Here is a 12,967-nt window from a genome sequence, read left to right on the forward strand (position 1 = left end):
TCCCCATATACAGCAAACATGCTGGTGCATTTGCATGTAAAGAAGCAGGTAGCTCATTAAAAGCTAGTGGACATTCTTCCATGCTTCCACACAGCACCTACGGTCACTGGCTGTGGCAGCAGCTCACATGTACAGTGCTGAAGGCTCACACAGCAGCCTGCCAGCTCAAGCTTCACTTTTCTGCTCCCATTGTAATAAGTATAGCCTGGGCTCCAACAGACACCTCCAGCCCCCAGCATGTGACCTTCAAATAAGTGGGAAAATGGGGAGGGGAGAGGAAGAGTATCTGCAAAAATCATGTAAAAGAGCATAATGAGAATAAGACGGGGGGGGGGGGGGGGGAAACAGACAAGACAAGAGAACCAAGTAAAGGAGAAGCATTATGTGAGGGGACATGGTGGTGGGGGCATGCCCCGCTAGCAAATAGGCTCTGACAAAAGAGCTGAGAATCACAGACCATGCATAACAGCAGAATATAAATTACTAACACCACTTTGCACTTCTACAATGTTTTACACCTATGGAACTCAAAATGTTATATAAACATTAATGCATCCACCTCAGCACTCGAGAGGTGTGTGTGATCCCCATTTTACAGACAGCTCCAATGAGGCACGGAAAGAGGAAGTGACTTGTCCAAGGTCACACAGCTAGTCTGACAGAGCTGGAAATAGACTGTAGGAGTCCAAACTTCTAGTCTTTTGCTCTGACTACTAGACTATGTTCTCTAGGGACACTGGGAAAAATATTTCTCAGTAAAATATTTATTATTTCTAGCCAAAGTTTAAAATGTAGTCTTCATTTAGACTTACTTTATTTTGTCGGAGCTTATTCATGACCTCAGTTAGAGCTGGATAGCCTCCCTCATACCGCCAGAGATGTACTGAAATAGAAATAGACCTTTTTAGAGGCTTATGACAAAAGACATGAAACACCATAATGTAAACAAGGCCATTAACACTACAGAATGATACAAAAGTAAAAGCTGGCTAGCATGTTCAAAATGTGTTCTCTGTGCAATACAGTGGAGCCATTTGCTTTTTGACAAGGGGCTACCCCTGCTATTCTACAACAGATGATTTACCCTAAAGGCAAGAACGTACAAAGATTTCTGAAGGGCACTTTTGCTGTACACTGCTTAGATGTGACGCTTTTATGTGACTATAATTAACGTTGAGCTTCAACTTAAAACAGTGTCTTATGCCAAAAATGACTTGGTGCACAGCTTCAACTGATAGTAGCACAGTGGTGGCACTTGTATTTCAATTAACTACACAAGCAGAAGGAGCACAAAACTTTTTTGTGGGATAGATAAATAAAATAGATGCCATTGTTAATTTTTTAATTGCTCAGTGATAAGAGGCAACCTTCAAAAGTACACCAAACAAGACCCAAAGCCTCTAAAATACACCGCTACCTCGATATAACGCGACCTGATATAACACGAATTCGAATATAATGCGGTAAAGCAGTGCTCCGGGAGGGTGGGGCTGTGCACTCTGGTGGATCAAAACAAGTTTGATATAACGTGGTTTCACCTATAACGCGGTAAGATTTTTTGGCTCCCGAGGACAGCGTTATATCGAGGTAGAGGTATATTTAGAATCAGGACGACTTTCCTCATCAAATAATAATTTCAAGATGGGTGCCTATTTTGACCTAAATTTGACAATGCCCTTTAAGTGCTCTGTGTAACAAGACTTTTTTACAAACTTTTAGAATAGCAATCGACTCCCATTCCCACCCTCTTTTCTTCCATCTTCCCTCAAAAACCCACAAAAGCTACCTTTCCTCTAGTGGAGATGGGGTGGGCATGGCTTCCTCTGAACTAGTTAATGCTGATCTGGAAATGATTGCAGGGACATTCTCTGTCAGTATGCTTCAGAATTAACTGTCAAGCAATATTTCAGGTTTATTCCTCTCTGTACCTCAACATTCTCTTCATTTTTTAAAATACTCTCTTAGAAGCTGACAAATCTGTGTCTACAGATATCCTCTCACCTTTGGCCAATGCTAATATTATAATTATATAATATTCAGCGAATACAGCTGAAATTAACATGCTGATTATGTGGTTCCCACAAAATGAGGGCTGCTGCTATAACTTCTCAGAGACCAGGGACTGTTTTAAAAGCCATTTAACATCATTTAGAAGTCTCTCCATACCACATTATAACACTGATATAACACTTTGTAGTTATAGAGCACATTTTCAACAATTTGAAGGAATGCATCTGAAGAAGTGGGTTTTTACCCATGAAAACTTATGCCCAAATAAATCTGTTAGTCGTTAAGGTGCCACCGGACTCCTTGTTGAATTTGAAGGAAGGTTACATTTTGATCCTGAATTACTGGACACTGTGTGTTTAAGGAAGAGATACCTAGGGTATTAGTACAGGACTCAATTGGCCGGGAGACAACAGTTCCATTACATTTTGTGATAACTTCAACGTTGCATAACAGTGCCACGCAGAACAATTATAATAGGACATGGAAAGTCAAAGTTAAGCTTTTTAAACTGGCTAACACAAGCTAAATTCTATCTCAGTACACCTTTTAAACCTAAATTTTCAGAAGTGTGATCTGTGCCTGCAAAATAATGCAGGTGCAAAAATATGCAGGAACAAGAGGAAGGGGCTTACCATGTACTGCCACCCTCTCATTGAGAAGAGGTAAAAGTGTATTAACATAAGTATACAAATATGTTTGAAAGAGTATTAGATTAGTGCTGCCTGAACAAGCACATTTTATGAATCAACACTTCAGTTTCAAACTCAATGTGATAAAAACCAAGCAATTTTAAAGTTAACAATCATTAACCAATTATTTTATGTAATCAACAGCACTCATATCCTGAAGTACACTGTTAAAGGTTTATGAACAGTGAGGACTTAAAAAGAAACCTTCCAAGCACACATTTCACTTGTACGGTTTTACATTCTGTTGTACTTCTATCTCCTACCAGCCTGATCTTGCTCTCCGTACCACGTGTTCCAAGTCCCCACCAGTGCACACGGGTAGTGTTTTTCTTCATGAATCTTTGGCAGCACCTCTTGACTTAAAAACAAGGAATACAGACACTACGTTGCATTTCCTTCAGGGAGGCTACATTTGATATGCATAACAACTCATAATTATGCCACCACATGTTCATTATAGTATGAACATTCACAAACTTCATTTTTCAGAAGAGAAAGCAGAAATACAAAAACCTGCTGTATGCAGGAAAAACTGATCACTACAACTCTCTCTATGTAAACTTAAGCATAACCATCTGTAAGGCTGTATGTCTAATACACAGCATGACACATCTGGTCTTTTGATGTGAACCCATAAAACATGTAATGTTACCTGGCAGGTTACCTGATATATTAGCAAGATGTCCCAATCTGAGGGTGTGCAAAACACCTGCATGACTTGGTTCAGGAACAACTTAAAAAGTTTTCTTTTGTTAGCAGCAATGGTAAGACACAGAGATGGGAAAGGATAATTTGTCTCCGGCACTAAAGTTCTATAACTGACATTTCTATTATGCCACACAGATGAAAATAATCAATCACTTTGTCTGATGGACATGAGTAAAGTCAAGTGATGGCTGCTCGCTGTAGCATTACTGAACAGATTAGAAAGCAGACCAGGTCTGAAACTAATTTATCCATTAAAGCACAATGTACACAGCAAAAGCTGCCTAAAATCCATCTCCTACGTGCAACCTGGTCTTGAGCAACCACTGGTTTCTTGCATGGTTGTTTAAGACAGTTTTCACTGTATTGTACTTTGGTGAATAAGCTTGTTTCAGACTAGCTGAATTTTCTCTTTATTATGTTTTATTGCTGAATAACTGTCAGACATTTAGCATTCTGGCTAGCAGCCACGGATTCTATGTACCATAATAAATAGGGAAGAAGAATGGTCTTATGTGTAAGGAACAGCATTCAGAGTTGGAAGACCTGGGTTTATTCTCAGCACTGCCACTGACCTTTCACGTGACCTTGAACAAATCTCATTACCATTTGTGCCTCAATTTCTCCATCTGCATAACAGGAATAATACTATGCACTGATCTCACAGAGGAGCTGGGAGTTTTTAACAATTTATGTTTGTGAAGCATAATAAGATCCTAGGATAGCAGTTGTAACAGAAATGTAAATTATTATTATTATTACTACAATAAAACTAAAAGCTTTAAAAGTTTTTGCTCTAGATTAGAAAGAATCTCACCTGATTCATTCACATGTATGAGCACCACCTTTTTGACTTTTATTATTGGAAGTCAAATTGGCTCTCAAAACTTCAGAATGGAGCCCCCTATCTCTGAAGATTCATGAATTAGTGTTATACACCGCTACCTCGATATAACACAAATTCGGATATAATGCGGTAAAGCAGTGCTCCGGGGGGGGGGGGGGGGGGACTGCCCACTATGGTGGATCAAAGCAAGTTTGATATAATGCGGTTTCACCTATAACGCGGTAAGATTTTTTGGCTCACGAGGACAGCGTTATATCGAGGTAGAGGTGTCTTTGTTCTACTATTTTTCTATTAATTCATACAGTCATAAAAATGTAGGGCTGGAAAATGTCATCAAGTCCAGGTGCCTGTGCTGAGGCAGGACCAAGTAAACAAGACTAGACCATTCCTGACAGGTGTTTGTCCAACCTGCTTTTAAAACCTTCACAACCTCCCTGGGAAGCCTATTCCAGATCTTACCTACCCTTATAGTTAGAAAGTTTTTGCTAATATCTACCCTAAAACTTTCTTGCTGCAGATTAAGCCCCTTGCTTCTTGTCCTACCTTCAGCAGACATGGAGAACAATTGATCGCAGTCCTCTTTATAACACCTCTTAACATATTTCAAAACTGTTAAACAAGTCCCACCGCAATCTTCTTTTCTCAAGACTGAAGATGCCCATTTTTTTTAACTTTTCCCCATAGGGTCAGGTTTTCTAAACCTTTTACTGTTTTTGTAGCTTTATCAGCAGGAGGAAAATGGGCCATCTTGATTATCACTACAAAAGTTTTTTTTTCCCCCTTCTGCTGATAACTGCTCATCTTAATTAATTAGCCTCTTAGAGTTGATATGGCTACTTCCACCTTTTCATGTTTATGTATATATATCTCCTTACTATATGTTCCATTCTATGCATCTGAAGAAGTGGGCTGTAGCCCACGAAAGCTTAAGCCCAAGTAAATTTGTTAGTCTCTAAGGTGCCACAAGTACTCCTGTTCTTTTTTCTAAAGACAGCTACTGTTTGCTCTTCTCCAATCCTCTGAGACCTCACTCATCCTCCATGAGTTCTCAAAGATAATCGCTAATGGTTCTGAGATTGCTTCACTTAGTTCCTTAAGTACCTCAGGGTGAATTTCAACAGACCCTGCTGACTTGAATCCATCTAACTTGTCTAAATGTTCTTTAACCTGTTATTTCATAATGCAGGCTTGTGCACCTTACCCCTTGTTGTTAATATTGTGTTAAGTATCTGGTCACTATTAACCTTATTAGTGAAGACTGAAGTAAAACAACAAGGAGTCCGGTGGCACCTTAAAGACTAACAGATTTATTTGGGCATAAGCTTTCATGTATCTGAAGAAGTGAGATTTTTTTACCCATGAAAGCTTATGCCCAAATAAATCTGTTAGTCTTTAAGGTGCCACCGGACTCCTTGTTGTTTTTGTGGATACAGACTAACACGGCTACCCCCTGATACTTGAAGTAAAATAGGCATTAAACACCTCAGCTTTCTTTGATGTCATCCATTCTTAACTCTCCTTCCTACTAAGTAGTGGACTTACACTTTGGTTCATCTTTTTCTCACTCCTAACGTACTTATAGAACCTCTTCTTATTGCCTTTTATGTCCCTTGCTAGGTGTAACTCATTTTGTGCCTTAGCCTTTCTGATTATGTCCCTCGGTGCTTGCAATGTTCTTCTGTACTCCTCCTTATCAACTCATCCACTTTTTGTAGGATTCCTTTTTGATTTTCAGGTTATTAAAGAGCTCCTGATAAAAATCACATTGACTTCTTCCTATTCTTCCTATCTTCCCTTTGCATCAGGATAGTTTGCAGTTGTGCCTTTCATATTGCCTCCTTGAGAAACTCCCAGCTCTCCTGAATTCCTCTTACCCTTAGATTTTCTTCCCACTGAACCTTACATACCATTTCTCTAAGTTTGTCAAAATCTGCGTTTTTGAAGTCCATTGTCCTTATTCTGTTGCTCCCGTCTTTCCTTTCCTTAGAATCGAGACATTATCATTTCATGAGCACTTTCACCCAAATTGCCTTCCACCTTGGGATTTGCAACCAATTCCTCCCTGTTGGTGAAGCCTCCAGGGTCAGGATGCCAAGATTCATGATGGCTAATCCTTATCACCCTGAGCTGGCAGGATGGAACAAGAACTCGGACTGCTCAAGCTGAATTTTTGGAGATATTGAGGGAAGTTCAGGGAAGCTTCAGGTTTTCATCCCTCCATTCTTAAGATGGACCCAATCCTCTCCTTTCTACTTGAATATTTAGGCTGACTTTGGTTTGGAAAGACTAAATCAAATACCATAGCTTTCAGCAGATTGCTATCACTGTCCCTTTCCTTGAAAATAAACATCTCTGCTTTGACTTCACGTTTATTTATCTGATGAAGCAGTGCCATTTCTCCACTTCCCTCCCTCATATAATTATACATGTTTATACTGAGCTGGTTGAAAGTGATTTGCTCTTCTCCAGGTAGGCTTTTCTTCTTTCAGTCATGAGAGGAAAAAAGATTACCATGGAAACTGCTTTTTAAAGATTTCCCCACTTGTGTTGCAAAGAACCACCTTTGTTTAATTTAAATGAAGAAAACTGTCCCCCCCCAGTACATTCTCTCTACTTTGGGCATTTTAACAAAGGATCATTCATACCATACTAGAGATATAATAGTGATTTTATCCAAAGCACTTTACAAAAATTAATTTATGAAGCCTAGAAGAACCCCTGTAAGGTAGCTATGTATTATTCCCATTTTAGAGATGAGTAAATGGAGGCACACAGAGGTCAGGTAACCTACTCATGGCTACACAGAGAGTCATTAACTCTCTTGAGAACAGAAGTCAGGAGCTGTAACCTCCACCTACCGTTCTAGCCAATAAACCACACTTAAAACAATACTGGTTGCATTACCCTAAAACAATGTTCTATTTAATGGATACCCTCTCTTAAATGATCAGTGTCAATGAGAAAGAACTGCCATTTTGCAACATGGGGGGCTCATGTTTCCCAACTTGAGTGTTTAGCTCTTTCAAAGTGTAATGGCTACGGCTCTAATGCAGCAAATATACAGCTAAACCAGAATTTCCATTTCTGTAACTGGTCTTTAAATTAGTACAGTACATTAAAAAACAAATATTGATACTTATTTTTAAACAGCAAGAGAGTTTTTGGAAATCCTATATAACAGCCCTGTGAGTAAAATTCACTGCAGATCAAGTCCACGCAAGGATTCACAATACCTCAATGTATGGTTCTCAATAATGTCACTTTTCATAGAAACATCAGGGTGCGTAAATGTCAAATCTTGGGGTTTATCCCCTCCCTCAAAGCTTTACTTCTGTTTTATATTTGATATTTAGTGGCCCCTCCCAAGTGACCCTCTCTCTTTTCTTCCAGTCTGTAGACAGAACTCTCACCAGGTAGATTCTTACATTGTAGCTAAAGGAAGGGCAAACTGGGACAGCAGCATCTGCCTAAAAAGGCTGCAGTAGCCTTAAGACAACTAGGGGAGGGAAAAAATGTGCACCTGTGTCCCTCTCGTATACACCCTAAAAAGAGCATCTGGTGCAGTTCAGTGAAGGAACAGCCCAAAAAAGGGGCAGTAGCAGGCGAACTGGAAAGAAGCATCTGTGCCAACTGTCTCCAAGAATAAATGGCTTATTCACAATAATTCTCTTCTTCCCAAATAAACATATCACACATCAGCCAATTTACAGAATCTCATTGCTCAGATTCACATGTTGAAAACCACAAAGTATAATATATCAACTTACCAAAGTTTGTTGTAGGCATCTAGATATTCTGGCTTTACATTGTGAACTGAAACAACAAAATTCAAGGATAACTGTAGTAGCAAAAATAAAATAAGATAAAAGGAAATGTTAAATATAAAAATATCACCCACACTGTATTTTATACAGACTGCTGGTCTCCTTTTTGGCTAGTAGATTGGAGTGAGCATCTTTCCTTGGATCCACTTTGCGAACAAAGAGTGATTTTAACCAGCTGTCTTCACCGGCTCTGTTAGTTGATGATGCCAGCCCCCTACATATCAATGAATACATTACATTGTCACTGAATGTTTATTAAGAATCCACAGACAGGAAGAAAGTCAGTCAAGATCAAGTTTAACATAATATGGCAATGTATACAGAGGAACGATGCTAAATCTTCCCATTACTTCACTCTCCAGCAGTGTCAAGGTACAAGGTTTACCCAGCAAGGTATACACCTATTGAAAAGGCTTCCTGGGATGACACAGAACTGGTGCAGCTATACTACCCCACTTGCACCCCTTGTGCTGAGGAAGGGCACGGATAGAATGCTTCTGTGTTCCAGCAAGTCCCAGCTGATGCAACACACTCAGGAGCCATTGCAGTCAAGCATATGGTAAGTACTTTTGCTGCTGCTCGAAGGCCTTGTCTACACTGCCACTTTACAGCGCTGCAACTTTCGCGCTCAGGGGTGTAAAAAACCACCCCCTTGAGCTCTGCAAGTTTCAGTGCTGTAAAGTGACGATGTAGACAATGCACCAACACTGGGCGCTACTCACCTCGTGGGGGTGGTTCTTTTTACAGTGCTTGGAGACCTCTCTCCTAACGCTGGAGCCGCGACTACACAGCTACGTTAAAGTGCTGTCACGGCAGCACTTTAACGTTGCTAGTAAAGACGTACCCTAATTTATATCAGGTTTTAAGCCAACCCCAAAACACCGTGAGGCATAAAACCACTTTTGTTTCCCTGTCCTGCTCCTGCATTGATTAGAGCTCTGTAAGAGCAGAGAATGGAAGCCACTATATACAGTATATATATTTTTTAAACTCTCTTTGCTCAAGCAAGATATCTATATCCTCCCAGAAACTTGAGGTCAAAAATGAACACCCTAGTGCATGTGCATGAGAAAAGAGTGTGCAAACACTGCTTTGTTTACTGTGAATGGCACAGTAAATACCACGTGTTCCTGTGTTTACTGAAATAGATTTCAAGAAAGCTATCATGGAAGAGAAGATATACAGGTTACAGCATACTCTACTTTGGGAATAGATTAGAGTGGCAGACATCAAGGAGTCTGCATAGATTTTAATTTTTGAACAGTAGCCATTATAATGTTCAGGATTCAAATTCATTTTCTTTGTTCAATATTTACAATTTTTCCCACTAAAAAACTGAGTTGACTTTGAGAGATTGTCTGAAAGCCTAACTAGATTAACAATTTAGTTTCTGCAAGTACCTCTGCAAAAATGCTATTTTCTACCTTCTTACAACAATACAGTACACAGTGAAATCACTAAAGACAACACGGTTCTTCTTAAAGTAAGAATATATTAGGACTATTTTTTCCCCTTTTTCAGTGGTAGAAAGACACCAGAGCCACCAAATGATGTGCACTAGCTTTATCTACACCAATACGAATAATCTTTCATTCAAGTGAACAGCAAACAGAAAAGATTCAGTTTTTACTGCTTCATCTTTATAATATACTAAGGTGGCCTTGATCTTACAATATTTTCCTTCCTCCCGACCCGTTAGAAGCATTTGCTTGCAGCTTCTCCCCATTTCCTGGAGGATTGTGGAAAGATTTTAAATTATTTAATTATACTTAATTATTCTGGAGGATTTTAGCTATTGGCTGGGAGATCCATAGGACAGATTACAACTTCCAACTGTGATATTGTCTTTCAGGTCCTAAATAGTTCCAGAAAATGTTCCAGAAATAAAAATGTTGGGAAAAAAAACTGTTTTTGGAAAAATAACACCTTGCAGTTTACTTTAAAAAACACAGAAACCCCCCCAATTCCCATTTTTAAAATCCCAATAGTAATGGGGCATAAAATGATGTGGTAGTTTATATTGCTTATCTAAGCAACATGCTGAAGGAAGCAGAAGACATGTGACAGCTAAGAAAAGAATAGCTGGGAATGAGGTGACCTTCAACACAAAGAAGTGACATGAAAATCTCTCACTGCTCCACTCCACTTATTGAAAAGGGTATTCACTTCCTCTGACCCCATCCCAACAACTATTGTGTAGAAAGCTAAACAGGATACTACTAAACACAAGTATTTACAAAGAGCTCCAGTGCCAGAGATATTGCCTGGGGGGTAGAGCTAATGCAGTTGATCTGTAGCCCTTTTGTGCCACATAGCCAATGCAAAGGGCTTAGAGGGCCAACTTAAGTCAGGTCTTCTCTCTATTATATAAGGTTGATAGGTACTTATCTTCCCTGGAGGGTGTCGTGAGGATTAGTTGATGTTTTACAAACATCCTGACAATAAAAGTCCTAAGTAATCATGTTTACTTCCTCATTTGTGCACTAACATTACTACTATCAGCAGCAAGAACATGAAGAGTTATGGGGATACTATTGGATAACTAATTCTTCAGCTAATAGGAGACACTTATGCCTTTGTTGTTATTTGCCACATAAAATTAGGAGGGAGTTTTCTCTTAATTTCTCAATGAAATGGTGACGTTAATAATACTTTGCAGTTGCATGGTACTTTTTATTCAAGAATTGCAAAGAGCTTTATGAACATTGTTTAATAAAGTGTTACTATACACCTACTAACTAGCATTAGCAACATTTTACTTATAAGGTAACAGAGAAAGGTTACAGTTAACATTTCTGATAGTGGACACTTGTTCTGTATCCCAAGTTCAGACAGCTAGGATTTGATTTTTAATTGTCCTGAACACCTGCAGCTCCCATTGATTAACATAAAAGTCATTAGTGCTCAGCTAGTAAATCCTGACTTGGGTATCCAAAAACGGACAGGTCCCAAACTAGTGGCCATTATTGGGAAATTGGAAACTGAACCCAACTTTCTTGACTGCCCATCTTGGGCTTAAACTGAAAATCTATCCTTCCTTTTTAAAACACAGACATGTATATATATTTAAACGTGAAAGACATTCCCTATTAGAGTTACAAAAATCTGAAGGAAAAGTCTTGTTCTGAAACAAGTGTGTTCACCTTCAGATAAGACAAAAAAATTCTAGACATGTCATGTTCCCATGGGTTTAAGCTGGGAGAGTTAGCAAAGGAATCACATTGGCTAACATGAGAGACAGAAACATAGATAATGCTGCATAAGGGCACTTAGCCCACAAACTACAAATCCTTATGAAAGTGTAAGGCAAAATTTATTGTGAACACAATAGTTCTATTAGAAAAAACTGTTTAAAGCCCCCCCCTCCCCCGAGATACTATAAGGCACATAATTATACAGAACATTTCAGTTTAAAGACCAATCTCATTATAAATTACAGTACCGGAGCAGGAGAAAAAGGAAATAATCTATCTGAACTTTAGCATATTGTAACTGAATAGCAAATAATGCATTTTTTTCAAATTAATGTCTGATGCAACTCGGTCTACAGCTTCTGGGGTTAGACTTGAATGTCAGTAATCAGTACACAGTGAATTTTCACAGCAGAGAACTAATCAACTGAAAAATAAAAGTTAGTAAATTAAAACCATGGCCCAATTTAATGATTATTGCTGAACAGTCACTTTCTCAAGAGTTTGTCAGGGACAATAATGAAAACCTTGAAATAAAACAAATACAATAAACCTACAACCATAAGAAATCAGCTTTGTAGGACATATTACTAGGTAGGTACAGTATTTGAAGATTATAAAGTAATATGATTATCTCTCTGCTTTGAAAGTTACTACTTCTTAGATGTAATCCTGGTAGTATAGAGAGAGCCTCAATTCCTAGGTGTATTTTATAAGGACACTACAGTGCTTAATATTTTTTAATAAGAACACTATCAACTAAAACGTGAGCAACATTTAGAATTTTGGGAGAGAAATCATTTTTAAAAAAGCTAAGGTCCAACAGGTATATTTCCAATAATTTGTGTTAAACATCTTCCAATATAAACAGTTGTTTTTAAACAAAAGCATCTTCCTCCAGTGTTGTCAATTCAAAGATTGCAGTGCTAAGAACTTCAAAGAGAAACTGACTTTGTTGATATTAATTGTTGAGTGGTAGTGGAATGCAAAAGATAACAGCATATAAATGGAAAAAACTTGGCTTTTTAGAATTATTTGAAATAATAATCAAATTTATAATAAATATGCTTACAATATGAATTATAAGTTGACAGCATCCCCTTAAACTCTCCATAGTTTTACTTCTCAGTAGTTTGAAGTAAGACTCATTTCCTTAACAATTTGACCATTTGACAATATATTTCTAATTAATCTTAAAATCAGCATACATTTTGTACACAGTATCATTGATGTTAGCAAAACTTTGAGAACTGTCTCTCGTGTCTTACTACTACAAAGCCAGTATATATATTGGTCCTAGATGAGCTGTTTTCCACCAAAAATAGTCCAGCTATAGAGAAATAGACTTTCTTTAAAGGATATCCTGACTGCTATTCTGAGCTCTGAAATAGAAAAGACCCAAGTAGGTCTAATCTCTTTACTAGTTCAGAAATGTTCTCTGCAGTAGAACATTAGTGTTTTGTATAGTTCAGTTTTAAATATTCAAAGCCATGGCATTCCCCACTGGAAGATCATTCCACAGTCTAACAGACTCATAGATTCAGAGGCCAGAAGGGATCATTGTGGTCATCTAGTCTGATCTCCTGTATAACAGAGGCCATAGAACTTCCCCAAAGTAAAAAGCAACAGAGGGTCCTGTGGCACCTTTGAGACTAACAGAAGTATTGGGAGCATAAGCTTTCGTGGGTAAGAACCTCACTT

The 12,967-nt window shown here is 38.5% G+C and overlaps 1 protein-coding gene across 1 annotated transcript in view; it reads right to left on the bottom strand.

Moving 5' to 3' along the window:
- Positions 1-12,967, bottom strand: part of NIPSNAP2 (nipsnap homolog 2) — a 28,734-nt gene that overhangs the window by 8,389 nt on the left and 7,378 nt on the right. Inside the window, exons 2-5 of the mRNA XM_034752233.1 lie at positions 8,150-8,289; positions 8,019-8,064; positions 2,963-3,057; positions 813-883 (exon numbers count right to left, since the gene is read on the bottom strand). Coding sequence (XP_034608124.1) covers positions 813-883; positions 2,963-3,057; positions 8,019-8,064; positions 8,150-8,289 — 352 coding nt within the window. The remainder of the gene's footprint in view (positions 1-812; positions 884-2,962; positions 3,058-8,018; positions 8,065-8,149; positions 8,290-12,967) is intronic.

The sequence above is a fragment of the Trachemys scripta genome, chromosome 18, assembly GCF_013100865.1.
Source record: "Trachemys scripta elegans isolate TJP31775 chromosome 18, CAS_Tse_1.0, whole genome shotgun sequence".
Lineage (NCBI taxonomy): Eukaryota > Metazoa > Chordata > Testudines > Emydidae > Trachemys > Trachemys scripta.